At 32.6% G+C, this 21486-nt stretch overlaps 3 protein-coding genes across 3 annotated transcripts in view; 1 reads left to right on the forward strand and 2 right to left on the reverse strand.

Annotated features, from left to right (window-relative positions):
• Positions 1-20856, reverse strand: part of LOC130899724 (uncharacterized) — a 63481-nt gene extending 42625 nt beyond the window's left edge. Inside the window, exon 1 of the transcript XR_009060066.1 lies at positions 20619-20856. The gene's annotated coding sequence lies outside the window, so the exon portion shown is untranslated. The remainder of the gene's footprint in view (positions 1-20618) is intronic.
• On the forward strand, positions 2199-9606 carry LOC130899720 (mucin-2-like). The gene is made up of 3 exons (XM_057809870.1): positions 2199-2265; positions 5461-5643; positions 5765-9606. Exons 2-3 carry the CDS (start codon positions 5469-5471, stop codon positions 9538-9540), a joined length of 3951 nt encoding a protein of 1316 aa, XP_057665853.1. The 5' UTR covers positions 2199-2265; positions 5461-5468; the 3' UTR covers positions 9541-9606.
• On the reverse strand, positions 13681-14654 carry LOC130899726 (enhancer of split mbeta protein-like). The gene has a single exon (XM_057809882.1). The coding sequence runs from the start codon at positions 14574-14576 to the stop codon at positions 14043-14045; it is 534 nt and encodes a 177-aa protein (XP_057665865.1). The 5' UTR covers positions 14577-14654; the 3' UTR covers positions 13681-14042.
• Positions 20857-21486: the final 630 nt, after the last annotated feature.

The following is a 21486-nucleotide window of genomic DNA, read 5'->3' on the forward strand; positions in this document are numbered from 1 at the left end:
ATCGCATGTCGATATCTTTTTTCTGTACCAAGATATCTTAAGAAATGTGTAAACGGCCAGGGGCGGATCATGCCCGATGGTTAACGATCTGTAACTTTTACGGGGACAATCTGTACAATCTAAAGTTAGCGGAAATGAATTTTTTAATAGATTTTTTGACAAAAAGGTACTCTTTGTTCAAGTCGATCAAATTTATGGTTTAGGAGATATTTAGATTTATAGATCGGTGATATCCGTTCGCTATTCTGAAAAAAATTGTAATTATTCATGGAAAACACAATCAAATTTTCCTAATTTCGTGTTTACCGGTGTTTCATATACTTAAGATATCTCCCAATAAAATAATCACTTGTATTTAATTCAGGAGAACGTGGTGGCCATGAAAATGGATGTTTTACATCATTTTGGTCTCCATAGTGCATGAACCATAAATTTAATGAAATATTTTCATGGTCGCTAGGTGTGAAAATTGTTTTTAAGGGGTGAAAACCACCCCTTATCGAAAAAAAAACAAATATATGTAGTTTTTCATACTTTTTTTTCAATTCGAATGTTTTACGTTTGTGCAGCATAAATATCTTAAATGTATAATGGAAAATTTATATATTTTGATAGATCAACCCTTAAAAATCTTTAAAAACTACCCTTCTCATGAAAATCGTTTAGAAAAACATCTTTTAACGATTTAAAACATTGCAATTTCATTTTTAGTTAGTTTTTATGTAACTTTATTATTTTTGAGGTTATCACATCCTACAAAAAACCATTTTAAAGGTAATTTTCAGAGCTATAAGTCTATGTATGTTAAAAGGACCCGAAACCCTACACATTTTATCAATAAAGGGTCAAAGGGCTGTGGATAAGCAATCCTAGTACTATAGTGACAGATTAATTTGGTTATAACTCCGTCAATTTTTATGCTACAAAAAAAATTGAAAAAGCAAAATAATCGTCATAAAAAAAGCTGATGGTTTATTTGTTTTTGTATCTCTTATAGTTATGGAGGAAAACTGGGTAAAAAAATTTTCGAAAAATCAATTTTTTTTAATGCTAATTTTTTTTCAAAATTATGCATTTTTAATCAGCCAAACTTTCATATATCGTGAATAATATCAAAATAAAGTATTTGGTACAAGAAATAAGTTTAATTTTGATTTTCAACGAAATGGCATTAGTTTTAGTACAATTTTTTTTAACTTCGATTATTTTACATCATATCTCACTAAAATTTCAGTTAAAACGACTTTTATCAATAATCATTCGAAAGATCTTTTTAAGCTCTTTAAAAAGTATTTAATGACTTTTTATTGAAAAATGTACCGTTTTCCCGTTATTTGAGGTTAAATGATCAATTACGTAAAACAAAAATTAATCAAGTATCTATAACTTGCTTTAGACAAAACATTAAGATCTTGAAATATAGTTTATTTTCTTTGTTTTTTTATAAGCTTCATTTTTGTTTATTACACTTTTTTCGATAAAATGCATCGTTACAAAGTTATACGTAAAAAACTATTTTTTTGACGAAAAATCGTACTTTTCAATTGCGAATAACTCAAAAACTATCGATCTGACGAAAAAACTTTATACGACATTTTTTACTTTAAATTTACTGATCTTACGATTTCCGGTGTTATTTTTGGTGAAAAATTTTCCACCCCCCAAAAAGGGGTGGCATCTCCCCCCGTTGGGGAAGGGGGTGTTACGCGTTTCGTCACCACGTAGAAATCGCTTTTTGGATCCACGACTATCGTCCGTCAAAATTTCAAATAAATCGGTGACGCATTAAAGAATTCGGAGGGAAAACGCCTCAATACCTGGCCTATTTCGGAAAGTTCGAATCCGACACTGGACAAACGTCCCAACTGAGAGTCGTTGCAGATAACTAATTGATATTATAATGAATATAAATGGGAAAATTTGTTATTTAAAGCGACGATAGTAGGAGAAATACTTTTTGCGATGTATTAAATATAATCCAAACAAGTTTACGAATTCCTGGATGGTCTTATTCATGTTAAATATTTATTAAATTTGCTTAAATAAAACGAAGGTCGCGGGGTGAATTGAAAAGAATCCTTTATATTCTATATGATACCTAATTTCCTCTTTTCGGCGTTATTTGAGATAAGAAATTATGAACAAATATCGCACGATAAAATTATATTTGAAGAAATTTATGTTTTCCTAATAGTGTGGGTTTTGTCGTATCATCATTTCTCTAACAAAGTTTGAATGTGTACTATAGTGATAGTTTGTACTAAGGTAAGATTCGAATTTTATTCAAATTATTTTATTTATTGTTATTTTTTTGAAATTTTTACATATCATTCGACTCCTTTTGTAAACTGTTTTAGCAGAAATAAAAAGAAGTAAAAAAAAACTGTAATTAATCCTGTATTTTTATACGATAGGAATTAGTTTATTAAAAACTAAAGATAAATTTTAAATAACCTAACCTCAAAGTATTATCCATTTGTTCTATGGAGATGTTTTCAATGTCAATATTAATCCGGTCAATTTAGATATTCGAAGTTACATAAATTCCCATCAAGTTGAAAATCGGTGAAATTGTTTAAAATACAGTTGAAAATGAAATTTGAATGTTCCCCGCCATTTCCTTATATGCAAAAAAAATTTTATTCAAGGTCAAAGGTCAAAGAAATGAGTTTTTCACAATTTTCACCAAAACCGTGAGTTTTATCATGAAAATACTTTAGACAAAAATTGTAGATCATAAAATTATCTATAAAAAACGCATTATTACTTTTTTTCCTACGATCCACCGTTTCTGAGATATGATTCAAAGAATAAAAAAAAACAAAAATTTGGTTATTTCACTTTTTCACCTAAAATTTGAGGTTATGTGAAAAAGTTGTAAATACAAAAGTTGTAGTTCTTCTCATTACCTACAACTTTTCCATTTGACTTTTTTCCATAAGACTCATAGTTTTTCCGGAAATCGCGATAAACAAAAATTTATCGATCCCTATGAATGATTAAAAGATATAATCCGGTCAATTTAGACATTCGAAGTTACAAAAATTCCCATCAAGCTGAAAATCGGTAAAATTGTTTAAAATACAATTGAAAATGAAATTTGAATGTTCCCCGCCATTTCCTTATATGCAAAAAAAATTTTATTCAAGGTCAAAGAAATGAGTTTTTCACAATTTTCACCAAAACCGTGAGTTTTATCAGAAAAATACCTCAGACAAAAATTGTAGATCATAAAATTATTTATAAAAAACGCATTAATACTTTTTTGCCTACGAGCCACCGTTTCTGAGATATAATGATTCAAAGAATAAAAATTTGGTTATTTCACTTTTTCATATAAAATTTGAGGTTATGTGAAAAAGTTGTAAATACAAAAGTTGTAGTTCTTCTCATTACCTACAACTTTTCTATTTGACTTTTTCCCATAAGACTCATAGTTTTACCGGAAATCCAGAGAAACAAAACTTTATCGACCCCTATGAATGATTAAAAGATATAATCCGGTCAATTTAGACATTCGAAGTTACATTAATTCCCATCAAGCTGAAAATCAGTAAAATTCTTTTTTTTTAATGTTCCCCGCCATTTCCGTGTATGCAAAAATTTTATTCAAGGTCAAATGTAAAAAAAATGAGTTTTTCACAATTTTCACCAAAACTGTCAGTTTTATCATAAAAATACCTTAGACAAAAATTGTAGATCTTAAAATTATCTACAAAAAACGTATCGATACTTTTTTTCTTACGATCCACCGTTTCTGAGATATAATCATTCAAATAGTTGTAAAAGTTGTCGTATTTAATAGTTTCGCCAACAACTTTTCTTACATTGAAATGAACTAAGACTTGTAAGAAATTATCAATTAACGAAGATGTTGCTAGAGTTCGACGATGTTGTTCTGCAGCTTTGGTATTCCTCGTGGTATCATTATATCCATTAAATAAGACAGTAAATCTGAACCAGAATTTTTCAACTTTTTGAATCATTATATCTCGGAAACGGTGGCTCGTAGGAAAAAAAGTATTAATACTTTTTTTGTAGATCATTTTATGATCTACAATTTTTATCTGAGGTATTTTCATGATAAAACTCATATTTTTGCTAAAAATTGCAAGAAACTCATTTTTTTCACATTTGACCTTGAATTTTTGTTTATCGCGATTTCCGGAAAAGCTAAAAGTCCTGTGGGAAAACGTCACATAGCGAAATTGTAGGTAATAAAAAGACCTACAACTTTTGTATTTACAACTTTTTCACATAACCTCAAATTTTATGCGAAAAAGTGAAATAGCCAATTTTTTGTTTTTTTATTTTTTGAATCATTATATCTCAGAAACGATGGCTCGTAGGAAAAAATGTATTGATACGATTTTTGTAGATAATTTTATGATCTACAATTTTTATTTGAAGTATTTTCATGATAAAACTCATATTTTTGCTAAAAATTGCAAGAAACTCATTTTTTTCACATTTGACCTTGAATTTTTGTTTATCGCGATTTCCGGAAAAACTAAAAGTCCTGTGGGAAAACGTCACATAGCGAAATTGTAGGTAATAAAAAGACCTACAACTTTTGTATTTACAACTTTTTCACATAACCTCAAATTTTATGCGAAAAAGTGAAATAGCCAATTTTTTGTTTTTTTATTTTTTGAATCATTATATCTCAGAAACGGTGGCTCGTAGGAAAAAAGTATTAATACGTTTTTCGTAGATAATTTTATGATCTACAATTTTTGTCTAAAGTATTTTCATGATAAAACTCACAGTTTTGAAGATAATCGCGGAAAACTCATTTTTTTGACCTTTAACCTCGAATAAAATTTTTTCCATACACGGAAATGATTGGGAACATTTTTATTTTCAATTGTATTTTAAGCAATTTTGCCGATTTTTAGTTTGATGGAAATTCATGTAGCTTCGCCATTATTTTTTGGTCTAATTTGACCGGACTATATTGGTGTCATACTCGTTAAACTAGTTTTTTTAAAAAATTTTTTTTCTCTTAAAATCGCGATTTTTTTTGAAAAATACGTGTCCTAAAGTAGCCAAACTACTAGAATCCATCAAACTCTTCGTATTAAAGTTAATTATAGACGGAAAACGATAAAATGTATCTGCTCGCCGCTAGATGGCATTGAATAATACATCGATTAAATTTCAGACAAAATAAAAAATTACTTCGATTTTCAATATCTCGCTTAATATTGCACTTGGAACATTCAATAAAAAACCGATTTGTTCAGTTTTTCATTTTCTACAATTTTTGTTATTACAAAATTTTCGTTAAAATGCATATTTTTGGAGATATTTTGCAAAAAACCGATGAAAAATTCCGAATTTTCAATTACCAATAACTTGAAAAGTATTGAGTTTTTTGGAAAACTTCATAGAACATTTTTTTCTCAAAATTAGAATATTTGGAGTCTAATTTCAAAATTTCAGTCGTTTTTCTTTTAGATCCAAACATGAGAAGCAATTTCTATTTTATCGTCTTCGTTCTTGTGGAAGCGCACACACAAAAGTATTTCTACAAATGGAACGGCCACTATTTCGATATTATTTATTCGGACAGACCAATTGGAAACTTCCAGGAAGTCAAATCTCCGAAAACCTTCAAGCAAAAACATGCCGACAGAGGAGGTGAGAATAAATCCTTTCCCGGAAGGTTTGAACCAATAATTTATTTAGTAGTATAAAACCCGAAACGTTTTTAGCGATAAAAACATTTAACAATATAAAATTCGGCTCCGTGTTGTTTCAGAACGACCGGGAAGATGCGTTCTCGGCGAATTTCGATGCACCGAACCGTATCCAAGGGAAGAAACGTCGCAATTTGAGTGCACCGCCGATTACCAATGTCCGAGAGCTTTTAAATGTTGCGAAACTAAATGTTTCGTTCATAAAATTTGCCAACCGAGTGTAGATTACGAAGAAATACCTCCAGCGGAGCTTCAACAACCAACTACAAAAATTCCAAGTGCGACAAGTGAAACAATCGATGATATTAATAGTAAAACTCCAGAAGAATCACCACAAGATGTAACTGGAATAGCAGATGAATTACAAGAAAAAATTCATCATCAATCAGTATCAACAGTTTCAGAAATGAAATCTACAACAACAGAAACTACATCGAAATTGATGAATTCCATAGATTCAGAACAAACTGAGACTGAATCTGCTGTTAATATAAATGAAATAACAGAAGATACAACAGCTTCAATATTAGTTGAAACTGATAAAGAAACTACTGTCAGTAATAACAATATAACAGAAGATTTACTGGAAGAAACAAGCAGTGAAATACCATCTACAATATCCCTAGCAACAGAATCGATGAAATTAACGAGTTCAACAGATGGAAATTCGTTTCCGGTGCATACAGATGGAAAAACTACTGTCAGTATTATCAAAATACCAGAAGATTTAGAAGAAAAATCAAGTATTGGAACAGTTTCAACGATATCTTCGAATTCGGTATCGTTATCAACGAAAAGAGAAACTGCTATCGATGATATTGGAATAACAGAAGATATAGAAGATGAAGAAAACAATGAAAAAGTATCTACAATATTCCTAGCAACGGAAACGATGAAATTATCGAGTTCAACAGATGGAAATTCGTTTCCAGTGCATACAGATGAAGAAACTACTGTCAGTATTATCAAAATAACAGAAGATTTAGAAGAAAAATCAAGTATTGGAACAGTTTCAACGATATCTTCGAATTCGGTATCGTTATCAACGAAAAGAGAAACTGCTATCGATGATATTGGAATAACAGAAGATATAGAAGATGAAGAACAGAATAAAAAAGCATCTACAGTATCCCCAGCAACGGAAACGATGAAATTATCGAGTTCAACAGATGGAAATTCGTTTCCGGTGCATACAGATGGAAAAACTACTGTCAGTATTATCAAAATAACAGAAGATTTAGAAGAAAAATCAAGTATTGGAACAGTTTCAACGATATCTTCGAATTCGGTATCGGTATCAACAGAAAAAGAAACAGTTATCGATGATATTGGAATAACAGAAGATATAGAAGATGAAGAAAACAATGAAAAAGCATCTACAGTATCCCTAGCAACGGAAACGATGAAATTATCGAGTTCAACAGATGGAAATTCGTTTACAGTAGATACAGATGGAAAAACTACTGTCAGTATTATCAAAATACCAGAAGATTTAGAAGAAAAATCAAGTATTGGAACAGTTTCAACGATATCTTCGAATTCGGTATCGTTATCAACGAAAAGAGAAACTGCTATCGATTATATTGGAATAACAGAAGATATAGAAGATGAAGAAAACAATGAAAAAGCATCTACAGTATCCCTAGCAACAGAAACGATGAAATTATCGAGTTCAACAGATGGAAATTCATTTACAGTAGATACAGATGGAAAAACTACTGTCAGTATTATCAAAATACCAGAAGATTTAGAAGAAAAATCAAGTATTGGAACAGTTTCAACGATATCTTCGAATTCGGTATCGTTATCAACGAAAAGAGAAACTGCTATCGATGATAATAAAATAACAGAAGATATAGAAGATGAAGAAAACAATGAAAAAGCATCTACAGTATCCCTAGCAACGGAAACGATGAAATTATCGAGTTCAACAGATGGAAATTCGTTTACAGTAGATACAGATGGAAAAACTACTGTCAGTATTATCAAAATACCAGAAGATTTAGAAGAAAAATCAAGTATTGGAACAGTTTCAACGATATCTTCGAATTCGGTATCGTTATCAACGAAAAGAGAAACTGCTATCGATTATATTGGAATAACAGAAGATATAGAAGATGAAGAAAACAATGAAAAAGCATCTACAGTATCCCTAGCAACAGAAACGATGAAATTATCGAGTTCAACAGATGGAAATTCATTTACAGTAGATACAGATGGAAAAACTACTGTCAGTATTATCAAAATACCAGAAGATTTAGAAGAAAAATCAAGTATTGGAACAGTTTCAACGATATCTTCGAATTCGGTATCGTTATCAACGAAAAGAGAAACTGCTATCGATGATATTGGAATAACAGAAGATATAGAAGATGAAGAACAGAATAAAAAAGCATCTACAGTATCCCCAGCAACGGAAACGATGAAATTATCGAGTTCAACAGATGGAAATTCGTTTCCAGTGCATACAGATGAAGAAACTACTGTCAGTATTATCAAAATAACAGAAGATTTAGAAGAAAAAACGAACAGTGATGCAGTATCTACAAAAACAGAAGCTACACTAAAAAAGACAGAAACTATTGATAGTTTTATGGAAATACCAGAGGAATTACATCAAAGAACAAGCTCCAAATTATCAAAATCAACAACAACTACTCCCACTGTTGCAAAAACATCAGAAGAAGTACAAGAAGAAACCAGCACTGAATTAGTATCTACAGAATCCCCCAAAACAACAGCTACGTCAAACGTAACCACTACGAGTGTTACGAAAATACCAGAAGGATTAGAAAAAACGACAAGTAGTGAATCTATTGAAACTACTATAAGAGAAGAGAAACAAGAAGAAATAAGTAGCGGATGGTCAAAATCTACGTCTGAAGCTATACCAAAATTATCGTATTCAACAGAATCGAATAGAAGAAAGGAACTAACAGAAATAACTATAAATATCAAAGATACGATTATAGAAACTAAAGAAACAGACGCAACAATTATTAATATCGAAACAACAAAAGAAAAACTGAAAGAAGAATCAGAAGTAACAAGTACGAGTACGATAGAAATATCAACTGAAGGATTTAGCGATAACGATGTTAAAGAAAAAACGGAGGAGCTGGAAAAGCTACCGAGTAGCGTTCCGGAAACTAAACATACCGGACTAGTCGAAGAAGTAGATACAGACGAAAGTACTACCGATAAAAATACAGATACCACAGATATCGGTATCACCAACGATAAAACCGAATCGATTTCCGGGATAAACAAAAATACAATTACTACAGACACAAAATTTAGAAAGGGATTAGAAATATTGGATATAATCAAAAAAATAATCCACAATCTGCGAAGAATGACGCTTGGAACAACGAAAAAGATAAAAGACGTTTCGGAAGGAATTAACGACGATGTAGAAGATATAAAAACGACAAGAGACGAAACTACAGATGTTAATGAAGTTACTACTCCGAAGGAAATTTCAATTACAAAGATCATAGATAAAGAGGGTAGCGGTGGAGGAACTATTACAGATGACGAAGATAACGGCGACGACGATGACGATTACGGATATTACAGTGGAAATGGTGACAACGATAAAGGGGATAATGCACCCAATAGACCAGAACTACCATCAGAAGACGATAAACGCGTTACCAAACTTCCCATAAAAGCCGAAGATGAAGACGATAAAAACGACGAAGACAATTATAATTATGGCGATGAAGATGATTACGGAGAAAACGACGATTACGATGATGATTATAACGATGATAATTACGATGATTACGAATCGAAAGAAAATGACGAAACCGATAATGATAACGAAAAAATCTGAGAAATAAATTACGTTTTGTGTATGTAATTAGATGTTAATTTAATTTTTTTTTTTTTAAATATATTTGTGGAATTCGTTTTTTGTTGTATTTTATATTTATCCGGGTTAAAATTTATGGTAATTCTTTGCAGAATGTTTCTTTATAGCGAACGGATCCTTGGCTTGTACAACGATCTAAAAAGTATAGGTTTGAGCAAATATCCCCGAGAAAAACCAAATCTTTTATTGTATTCGGAGATCTGTAATCACTATAAAGGAAACGATGAATCCAGGATGTAGTGAAACGGACGAAAAATCGGCTGAAGGAATGGAGAAATCCACTAGGACGAAAACCAAAGCAAAGGGTTTCATACAACGATCTAAAAAAACATCCTAAACCACCAATTTTATCGAATTGAACAAATTTTTATCGAGAAATCGGCTGAAGGAACGGAGAAATCCACCGGGACGAAAACCAACGCACAGGGTTTCATACAACGATCTAAAAAAACATCCTAAACAACCAATTTTATCGAATTGAACAAATTTTTATCGAGAAATCGGCTGAAGGAACGGAGAAATCCACCGGGACGAAAACCAACGCACAGGGTTACATACAACGATCTAAAAAAACATCCTAAACAACCAATTTTATCGAATTGAACAAATTTTTATCGAGAAATCGGCTGAAGGAACGGAGAAATCCACCGGGACGAAAACCAACGCACAGGGTTTCATACAACGATCTAAAAAACATCCTAAATCACCAATTTTATCGAATTGAACAAATTTTTATCGAGAAATCGGCTGAAGGAACGGAGAAATCCACCGGGACGAAAACCAACGCACAGGGTTTCATACAACGATCTAAAAAACATCCTAAATCACCAATTTTATCGAATTGAACAAATTTTTATCGAGAAATCGGCTGAAGGAACGGAGAAATCCACCGGGACGAAAACCAACGCACAGGGTTACATACAACGATCTAAAAAAACATCCTAAACAACCAATTTTATCGAATTGAACAAATTTTTATCGAGAAATCGGCTGAAGGAACGGAGAAATCCACCGGGACGAAAACCAACGCACAGGGTTTCATACAACGATCTAAAAAACATCCTAAATCACCAATTTTATCGAATTGAACAAATTTTTATCGAGAAATCGGCTGAAGGAACGGAGAAATCCACCGGGACGAAAACCAACGCACAGGGTTTCATACAACGATCTAAAAAACATCCTAAATCACCAATTTTATCGAATTGAACAAATTTTTATCGAGAAATCGGCTGAAGGAACGGAGAAATCCACCGGGACGAAAACCAACGCACAGGGTTTCATACAACGATCTAAAAAAACATCCTAAATCACCAATTTTATCGAATTAAACAAATTTTTATCGAGAAATCGGCTGAAGGAACGGAGAAATCCACCGGGACGAAAACCAACGCACAGGGTTTCATACAACGATCTAAAAAAACATCCTAAACAACCAATTTTATCGAATTGAACAAATTTTTATCGAGAAATCGGCTGAAGGAACAGAGAAATCCACCGGGACGAAAACCAACGCAAAGGGTTTCATACAACGATCTAAAAAAACATCCTAAACAACCAATTTTATCGAATTGAACAAATTTTTATCGAGAAATCGGCTGAAGGAACGGAGAAATCCACCGGGACGAAAACCAACGCACAGGGTTTCATACAACGATCTAAAAAAACATCCTAAACCACCAATTTTATCGAATTGAACAAATTTTTATCGAGAAATCGGCTGAAGGAACGGAGAAATCCACCGGGACGAAAACCAACGCACAGGGTTACATACAACGATCTAAAAAAACATCCTAAACAACCAATTTTATCGAATTGAACAAATTTTTATCGAGAAATCGGCTGAAGGAACGGAGAAATCCACCGGGACGAAAACCAACGCACAGGGTTTCATACAACGATCTAAAAAACATCCTAAATCACCAATTTTATCGAATTGAACAAATTTTTATCGAGAAATCGGCTGAAGGAACGGAGAAATCCACCGGGACGAAAACCAACGCACAGGGTTTCATACAACGATCTAAAAAACATCCTAAATCACCAATTTTATCGAATTGAACAAATTTTTATCGAGAAATCGGCTGAAGGAACGGAGAAATCCACCGGGACGAAAACCAACGCACAGGGTTACATACAACGATCTAAAAAAACATCCTAAACAACCAATTTTATCGAATTGAACAAATTTTTATCGAGAAATCGGCTGAAGGAACGGAGAAATCCACCGGGACGAAAACCAACGCACAGGGTTTCATACAACGATCTAAAAAACATCCTAAATCACCAATTTTATCGAATTGAACAAATTTTTATCGAGAAATCGGCTGAAGGAACGGAGAAATCCACCGGGACGAAAACCAACGCACAGGGTTTCATACAACGATCTAAAAAACATCCTAAATCACCAATTTTATCGAATTAAACAAATTTTTATCGAGAAATCGGCTGAAGGAACGGAGAAATCCACCGGGACGAAAACCAACGCACAGGGTTTCATACAACGATCTAAAAAAACATCCTAAATCACCAATTTTATCGAATTAAACAAATTTTTATCGAGAAATCGGCTGAAGGAACGGAGAAATCCACCGGGACGAAAACCAACGCACAGGGTTTCATACAACGATCTAAAAAAACATCCTAAACAACCAATTTTATCGAATTGAACAAATTTTTATCGAGAAATCGGCTGAAGGAACAGAGAAATCCACCGGGACGAAAACCAACGCAAAGGGTTTCATACAACGATCTAAAAAAACATCCTAAACAACCAATTTTATCGAATTGAACAAATTTTTATCGAGAAATCGGCTGAAGGAACGGAGAAATCCACCGGGACGAAAACCAACGCACAGGGTTTCATACAACGATCTAAAAAAACATCCTAAACCACCAATTTTATCGAATTGAACAAATTTTTATCGAGAAATCGGCTGAAGGAACGGAGAAATCCACCGGGACGAAAACCAACGCACAGGGTTTCATACAACGATCTAAAAAAACATCCTAAACCACCAATTTTATCGAATTGAACAAATTTTTATCGAGAAATCGGCTGAAGGAACGGAGAAATCCACCGGGACGAAAACCAACGCACAGGGTTTCATACAACGATCTAAAAAAACATCCTAAACCACCAATTTTATCGAATTGAACAAATTTTTATCGAGAAATCGGCTGAAGGAACGGAGAAATCCACCGGGACGAAAACCAACGCACAGGGTTTCATACAACGATCTAAAAAAACATCCTAAACCACCAATTTTATCGAATTGAACAAATTTTTATCGAGAAATCGGCTGAAGGAACGGAGAAATACACCGGGACGAAAACCAACGCACAGGGTTTCATACAACGATCTAAAAAAACATCCTAAACAATCAATTTTATCGAATTGAACAAATTTTTATCGAGAAATCGGCTGAAGGAACGGAGAAATACACCGGGACGAAAACCAACGCACAGGGTTTCATACAACGATCTAAAAAAACATCCTAAACCACCAATTTTATCGAATTGAACAAATTTTTATCGAGAAATCGGCTGAAGGAACGGAGAAATCCACCGGGACGAAAACCAACGCACAGGGTTTCATACAACGATCTAAAAAAACATCCTAAACCACCAATTTTATCGAATTGAACAAATTTTTATCGAGAAATCGGCTGAAGGAACGGAGAAATCCACCGGGACGAAAACCAACGCACAGGGTTTCATACAACGATCTAAAAAAACATCCTAAACCACCAATTTTATCGAATTGAACAAATTTTTATCGAGAAATCGGCTGAAGGAACGGAGAAATACACCTGGACGAAAACCAACGCACAGGGATTTCATACAACGATCTAAAAAAACATCCTAAATCACCAATTTTATCGAATTGAACAAATTTTTATCGAGAAATCGGCTGAAGGAATGGAAAAATCCACCAGGACGAACGTCGAAATGTATAATTTAGAAAAAACAGTTTTGATTTCGTAACTTTAAACTCCTATAACTCAGAAACGAAGGGTCGTACGAGAAATTTTGTTTAAATCGTCGTACAAATAATTTTCTCATTTAAAATACGAGTGGAAATGAAAATAAATATTCGAAAAATAGTTTATTTATAAAAAAAAAACATTTTATTAGTGCCAAATCGATACAAAACGACACTTTCCATTATTTTTATTGCAAATATCGAAACGAAAAAATCAATTAAAAATTCAATTATATTTTTATCGTATTATCACAGTATTAAAGCTACGGAAGACAATTTTTATTAAAAACTACCAACATATTTCAGTTTATAAATAAATAAAATTTATTAAAAACATTGCACTGATAATATTAAAAAAAAACTATCGAAAATGTTAGTAATTTCAAATAAAATATTCAATAGTTACCTTTACAACGAACTATTATTAAAAAAAAAATCACAAACTTCACTAAATATATAAAAAAAAATAGTTTTTCCTTCACCACGGTCTCCACATAGGCGCCGAATTACCTTTTGTCTTCGTATTCGACGATACGGAAACCAAATTATTTTTCTGCGTGTAGTGAACGTTGAAATTGTGCGACACGTAATCCAATTGACGTACACAAGCGCCGAGATGCTGCAGAAGTTTCCTACCGGCATCGGGATCCACGACGTCCGATGGATTCGTTATAAAATGCGTCACCTCTTGAGCGCATTGCGTAAATCCCGCGCGAAATCGATCCGCGTACGATTGTTCCGGAGACAAAACCAATTGATGATGACTTTTCAAATTATGCAAATGGCGAACCGTCAATTCTAATATATCGGCTTTTTCCAATTTCGATACGTTTTCGCCTTCGTTTTGTAGAGCCGTCACCATCAGTTCCTTCAATTCGTCCAAACACCTGTTTATCCTGGCTCTTCTTTTTCTTTCTAACATCGGTTTCATCACTTTTCTGTATTGGTACGTCCGAGAAATCGGTTCCTCGTTCAATTCACTCATATTCGTGCTAAACGAAGTAGGCGCCATTTTACGTAAAACGTTTTACGACCACTCGGTATATATATTAAAGATTGTCGGGTATTAGACGTAAGAATGAACTTGTGTTTTGGTCCTTTTTAGTTTTATACGGATGTTCCTGGTTAACGTACAAGAGTGGGGCAGGTTGCATTATATGAATGGGTAGAAACGAAACTGGACAGGTCCGGCGTCAGGACAAAATTTATACCAATTTAACTACAATTAATTTTATTATTATTTTTCATTCATGAACTAATTTACCTGTTACTTGACATCGGAAATTCTAGTATATTAATTAATAAATGAATATCTCAACCAAAATCATTTAAATGGCGTCTACAGTATAAAGATACCAGTTGGTATTGAAGCTGAGCTTCTGTAGGTCTTTTTAGCTGATCCCGCCAGATCCACTTCTCCAAATTGTTGAATCAGCAACTTTTTGATGTACTCCAAGTTTTTATGAAGCTATTCAGTCCAGACAGGACTAAATCCTTAGCTGCAGCTTCAATAAATCCACAATTTGGTTTGACTGACTGACAGAATTTACCAATCGAGCCAATTGGACCAATCCAATGTTCAATATACGAAAAAAAAAGCAGACTACAATTAAAATTATTTATATTTAAATCGAAATGTATTAAATTTTATCTATAATCGATTAATTTCTCATTTTTTTTATTATAGGAGTTTGTCCTGTGTAATTTAACGTTTCATGTACTGAAATATTTTAACAATTATATTTTAAAATTAAATATCTGATCAGTTTTCTTAAATCTAAATTCAAAAATTAAAAGTTGTAAAACTTTTTTAACGAAAAGCGTAAAATTAATCTTAGGCCGTCCCTGATCGTTAGTATAGTTCTATATTCCATCTCTTTTTACCGATGTAGAGGAATTGGTGGTTTTTATGAACTGAAAAGGGTGCATTACATTTATTACGTAGCGAGACGGGTGCTGAGCGTGTGACCCAACTATGGGAATTTTAATTTTTTTCCCCCTTCTTAATTGAGCGGGAAAAAAATATTTTTTTCTCGTCGATTTTCTCAACACTATATTTCTTTATGAAATAATAACATTCGTCATTAGAACTTCGTATTAAATTCTGAATAACTGCGTGGTTTGTAACAGACAGACATCGACATTTTTTTTGTATATACTCGGTAAACGTATTTTATAAATCATTATCATAATTTAACTCACATAGCTACTTGAATAATTATTAATATAGTTCACGTTCCCATAGAAACTGGATTTTGCCGATTAACATTTTTAAAACTAAACCTCCTACACTGAGAAAACACATTCTTGATTTCGGACTTTGAATTTAAGAATAGAAATCATTTTCTTCGATTTTTCTTGTTTAGCATGTCAAAAAAACGTTGTATTTTTTTGTCTCGTTAATTATTCGTATCTACTAAATGAAATCAAATCATTAGGGGACAAACAATGAGAAAAAAAACTAATAGAGGATCAGGGACACAGAAAACAGTGGTATATCATCTAATGTATAACTGAAAGTATCAGGAGACAGAACGGGTATTGAGGAAAAACTGATTGAGGATCAGGGGCACAGAAAATAGTGGTATATCATATAATGAATCGATAAACTCATCAGGGGACAGGTATTGGTAGAGAATTAGGAACACAGGAGATGAAACTTGTATATATATTTATAAAATGCATGAATACAGGTCAGTACTCGTTGTACGAGAGCATACTGGAAGTACTGAAATCTGTTAAATAATTTAAAAAATTACGAATTCGATGAATAGGAAATTTTGTTAATATTGGAGGTCTACGCGGCCTCTAAATCACGTTCAGGCTCCTAGAAGCGAAAATTAAATAAAAATAAAAATTTTTCCGGCGTTATTAAATAGTGTAGGGCGATTTAAATGCGCCGCATTCAGTCCAGAGCAACGTTCAATACACGATGGGTTAGATTCCGAGTAAATAGCCGTTTAGGATTAAAGATATTCGCTTAGTTTTTAATGAAAATACAATTTGTATAAAAATTGGATCACCGATCTCAGGTTTGGTGATGAAAAAACTTTTTTCTTGTATTTTTTAGCAATATTTAGAATTTTAATGATATAACGATTCGAATTATGGCGAAATTAACAGACGAAAATAGTAAATAGGTTTGTTTGAACGTCGATTTCATTTTATTTTATAAAAACGTCGAATTAGATCAAGCAATTCATTTCTCGGATTATTCGTTTGCATAATCTGTATAAAATTAATTATTTCCGAATAATTCGTGTATCGGAAAATAAAATTTCAAAGTGATTAACAGACGTATTTAGTTTTTTTAATTAAATAATTGATATTCACGGGGATTTGAGTGGTTTCGATTAAAGTTTGTTTTTCAAACGTTTTCACGAAGGTTTTTCGATGATAATTCAAAATTTCGAACATCGAGGTGATTATTTAGCGAAAAATAATCATTTCGTCGTGTTCGGAGTCCTCGGCATCGACCCCCCTATAAAATATTTCGCATGCCGGTCGAACGTCCGGCCCGCGCCAACTAGACGGAGCTTTCGTTGCCGCCGCCCCGCGAGAAACAAAACACGAGCCGTGATCCGAGCCGGGCACGGATGACTTGACGGAGGGCTCCTTTTCGTGAGACTCTGAAACGAGAACGTTCCCACGAGTGCTTCTATTTACAGATGCCTTTACACCGTACAACACACGCACCACCTGGATAGATAGAAAAGGACGGATTTTTTTGTACACCGAGAAAAGTGTTTGGAATTCCGCGCGAAACAAACTTCAATGTCGGCGTTTGGACGAATTAATTGGGCCTAGGCGAGGCAAAAACACACGTACGTACCGAAAACCCATCAGAAATTGTTTTATTAGTACGAGCGATATTGAGGACGTGTTTTTGACCTATACTGTAGAAAGGGTAGCTCAAATTGTACTAATTTCCAAACTAGGAAACTCTACTGGAGAAACAACATCGTACAGACGGTCTTTTGGCCGCTAATTCAATACTAAAGAACCGATTTAGAGCACACAACATGTGTCCAATGAATAAGTCCATCCAGTTAAAAAGGAGTGTGTAAATCTTTTGAAAATATTGTTCGGGCGCTTTTTTGAAATCGCCAAAGCATTCGACAAAATCTAGAACGAAGGATTATTAAAGAAAATTGGGAAAACAACCTTCGAAACAACCTTTTTGGAATCCTGGCAGTAAATAAGAAACTTCGACGTCGAATTGGGTCTAAACTGTACCGGTCGAAGGTGTAAAGTCTCAACTATTGGTAATTGCACCCAATTCAATCAATTCTAACCAAACTTCTGGTGGAAAATCTTTCTAAATATGAAATATTCTTGAGCATAGATCCCCAAGAAGTTTGCCCAACGCTTTGGCTCAATCTCTAATGAGACTTTTGTCCCGACGAATGCCGAGAAAGCGTTTTCCACGTGACCTGATTTTATTTATCAATTTTTTACTTTTTCGCAACAAATTAGTCGATTTTTAGACGAATATTTAAAGTAGATTCACTATAAACTCGAATTATTATTTTTATTTTTCGATAAAACGCTCAAAATAAACCATAAATTCGATATAAAGTTTTATGAACGCAATTTTCGGTGGAGCAGTTTATAATATGCATAATTCACCAGAAGCTTTAGTGAAACATTTCGTTTTTTATACGGAACGAGTTAATTTATAATTTTCCGAACGGTAGGTTCGTGACTGGTTCATGTCTTAAGTCGTTTCTGATCGTTTTTTCGAATTCTGTTTTACCATACACCGTGGGAAAGTCAAAAAAATACCTACAGCAATGTTTCTTATGGAAACTATTAAAATTAGTCTCTTTTGTACCACCAGAACGTACCGGTTTTAGTATAGAAAGGATATTAATACGAAATACCAATTTCTTGATTAAAAAAAATACTGTACAAGCTCAATAACGGCTTCAAAACTATCGATATGAACAATTTTTTATTTGTGGTCACACAGACATCGATTATTGAGGTGGTTACTTCAAAAATTCGTTACATCTGATCGTAAATTGCAATTGCGTGAGATTTCTGAGGCTGTTTGCATGATTATTTGGCCATGAGACCTCAGAATCGATCGAAAACAACGTGTTGATTATTAAAATCCATATTTGGACTAAGATGGATCCACCGTTTCACTTTCCAAAAGAAAAAGGCAATCAATAGTTATTAGATCCATCGTATAGTCCAGATCTGACCCTCAGACATCTAAATCTCTAATAAAAAAATTTCCTACTTTTCAAAAGCACCAAAAAACATGCCATATCTAGTCAAAACTATTAAATTGAACCCTGCATTTCTGTAATTTGGGTTTTTCTTAAATAAACCAAAAACTAATGATTTTATGAAAAAATGTTTCATATATAATTTGTAGAGTTTTTCTTGCTAAAAATATTGAATTTTTTAAAATTTCTGTATCATAAAAATTGTAGGAGATACATTAGTTCAAAGTTCAAATATTGGTAATGCAACCCCTTTGAACCGCACCCTTTTCGAAACCGGGGGTTTATAAAAGTTTTATTTGATATGTCGTTAAAGTACTTGAAATTCCCTACGAAATGTTTTTTATAAAAAGTTTCTAGCTTGAAAATTGAGCGAGTTATTGTCGAAAAACTACTTTTTTTAAAAAAAATTTCGTGACACAAATTTTGGATTATTGAAAAAAGAAAAATGTGAAGCTGCATGAACGAGAATACAAAGAAAATATTAGTTATAACGAAAAATAATTATTTTCCAAATTAATTTTTTTTTATTTCAGTAAAAAAATTTAGCTACAATTCCGAAATAATAAAACTTCAAGTATTTCATTTATCGATTGATGTAGGGTGTAGTTGAAATATCTAAAAATATTCTCAAATCAATATATATTTACGAATAAAACATTTAAACTTCATAAGGGGTAGTTTAAACCCCCCAAAATATAAAAATCATGGTTCGGTACAGGGAAGATTTCGTAGAAGAGGGTAATTAGAACTTGAATTCAAATTTTTATAAAAAATAATTATAAAAATAATTCATTTTCATCCCTAAAAAATAAGAATCGCCCGTATATTTTGAAAAAATAGAGCTTGCATTCAAATTTTTATAAAAATCGACGTTTAAAATTTTTTTAACCGCTTATTCCTGAACTATTTTATTGTTGCTACGCCCCTGCCTTTTCGTGTTCAATATTTGACCACATCCATTTAATATAATATTAATAGCGAGATGCTACCGATGTATATTCAACTTTTATAATATTGCAACGTTGTATACAGCTCGTTTAATGGGTGTGATTATGTACAAGTGCCCGACATTATAAATAATTTGTATTCTGTGGGAAAATCTTATAATAAAAACAAAAAAAACTAGACGTAGGATTATTCTAGAATCGGTTTAACGTACGGTGTTTTATCTAAAGGCTTGTTTCTACTAAGAATAAATCGGATGGCTTCGAGTTTCTAATGATTAACAATGATAATTAATAAATACAAAAACAACTTTTACATAAAATAAAATCGACAAAATGAGGCGTTTAATCACGTGACATTGAAGACCAATCAGAAAAGCGTGACGTCACACGTCAGGAAATATATATTTTCGTATAAAGTCATTTCGAGTTTTCAACAAATATTGTTAAATTAATAAAGTTCGTTTTTAGTTGAATCTTGAAAGACTGGTATAATTTGCCATAGAATCAGGATTTAACAAAGCAAACTGCGGTAATTTGCCCAAAATTGACGCCGTTATGCATGACAAATTTTTTACAATAAACACCTACTTTGGTTCATCGAAAATCCGCAGAGTTAAAACTTATATATAAATATTATGTTAAGAATGAACAAAGTCTTATTTAATTAGCAGTAACGCAGTCTGAGTGTCGAATTTACCCACTGTATAATAAAAATACTGATTTTGAGGTTAGCGAATACAAAGTTTCAATAACTTTAATTTAATTAAGTCGTAACATTTTATATGTGGTATATTATGGTAGATTTTGCAAAATTCATAACTCTTACTATACGTTTATAAATAAATACATCAAGTTTTGTTAGGTACTTACATCAAAATGATCTTCACAGAAATAATTTGTGGAATTAGTTGATAAAGTAACAGTATTTTACCTCCTTGCTATTTTTAACCACTTTCTTCGTATTTCTTTATTGTTTGGAACGTGTATGAATAATTTGTCTGGCGTTTTTATCGTTGTACATTCACATTGGGGCACTACACAGTATTTATAATACGAGGAGTTTATTATTTATTAAAAAACACAATTGACTGTAGTAAACAAACACTGCTGTTTCGCGACGCGTTTCTTCATTCAAGACGCCATGACAGTCTTGGCCTTTTTCATGGTGAATTTCAAGTTCATTTCTAAAAACTCAAAATAATAACGTAAAAAATCTATTTTTCTTGTAATAATATATTATTGGGGTGAAATAGATGTTAAGCTATAGTTTTAAACTAATTTCCAAATTTTGCAACTAGCCTATTCGTATATTATTTAGTCTTAAATATTTCATTTCTGTAGCATGAATTCTACTTTTAACGTTCCGTCAATACCCATAAACGTCAAATGTCAAAATTGTTCTATATACAGGGGACGCTACAAGAATAGTAAAAATTTTACAAAACCCGCTCCAGGACCGGCTGATACGGATATTTAAATGTATGACAGCTAAAACAAAAATGGATAAACAATCTTTATCACTTGCTTCATCGAATTTAACCTTTGAATTAGTCAATTTTCAAACCGCTTATAATGCTCTAATCATGCTTGGATTTAGTGGAAAAACGTTTCATGTTGGCAGCACTGATACCCACGTTTTATCGTTTCTGTGAAGTTTTATAGTGTATTTACTCATCATGATGAAATAGATATTTATGAATTTGGTATTCATGGTATAATTATTTATTGCAATTCTATT

The sequence above is a fragment of the Diorhabda carinulata genome, chromosome 11, assembly GCF_026250575.1.
Source record: "Diorhabda carinulata isolate Delta chromosome 11, icDioCari1.1, whole genome shotgun sequence".
Taxonomy (NCBI): domain Eukaryota; kingdom Metazoa; phylum Arthropoda; class Insecta; order Coleoptera; family Chrysomelidae; genus Diorhabda; species Diorhabda carinulata.

Coding starts and splice junctions, on each gene's coding strand:
- LOC130899720 (XM_057809870.1), top strand. CDS start 5,469: ATGAGAAGCAATTTCTATTTTATCGTCTTCGTTCTTGTGGAAGCGCAC. Junction 5,644..5,764: donor AAAACATGCCGACAGAGGAG/GTGAGAATAAAT, acceptor GTGTTGTTTCAG/AACGACCGGGAAGATGCGTT.
- LOC130899726 (XM_057809882.1), bottom strand. CDS start 14,576: ATGGCGCCTACTTCGTTTAGCACGAATATGAGTGAATTGAACGAGGAA.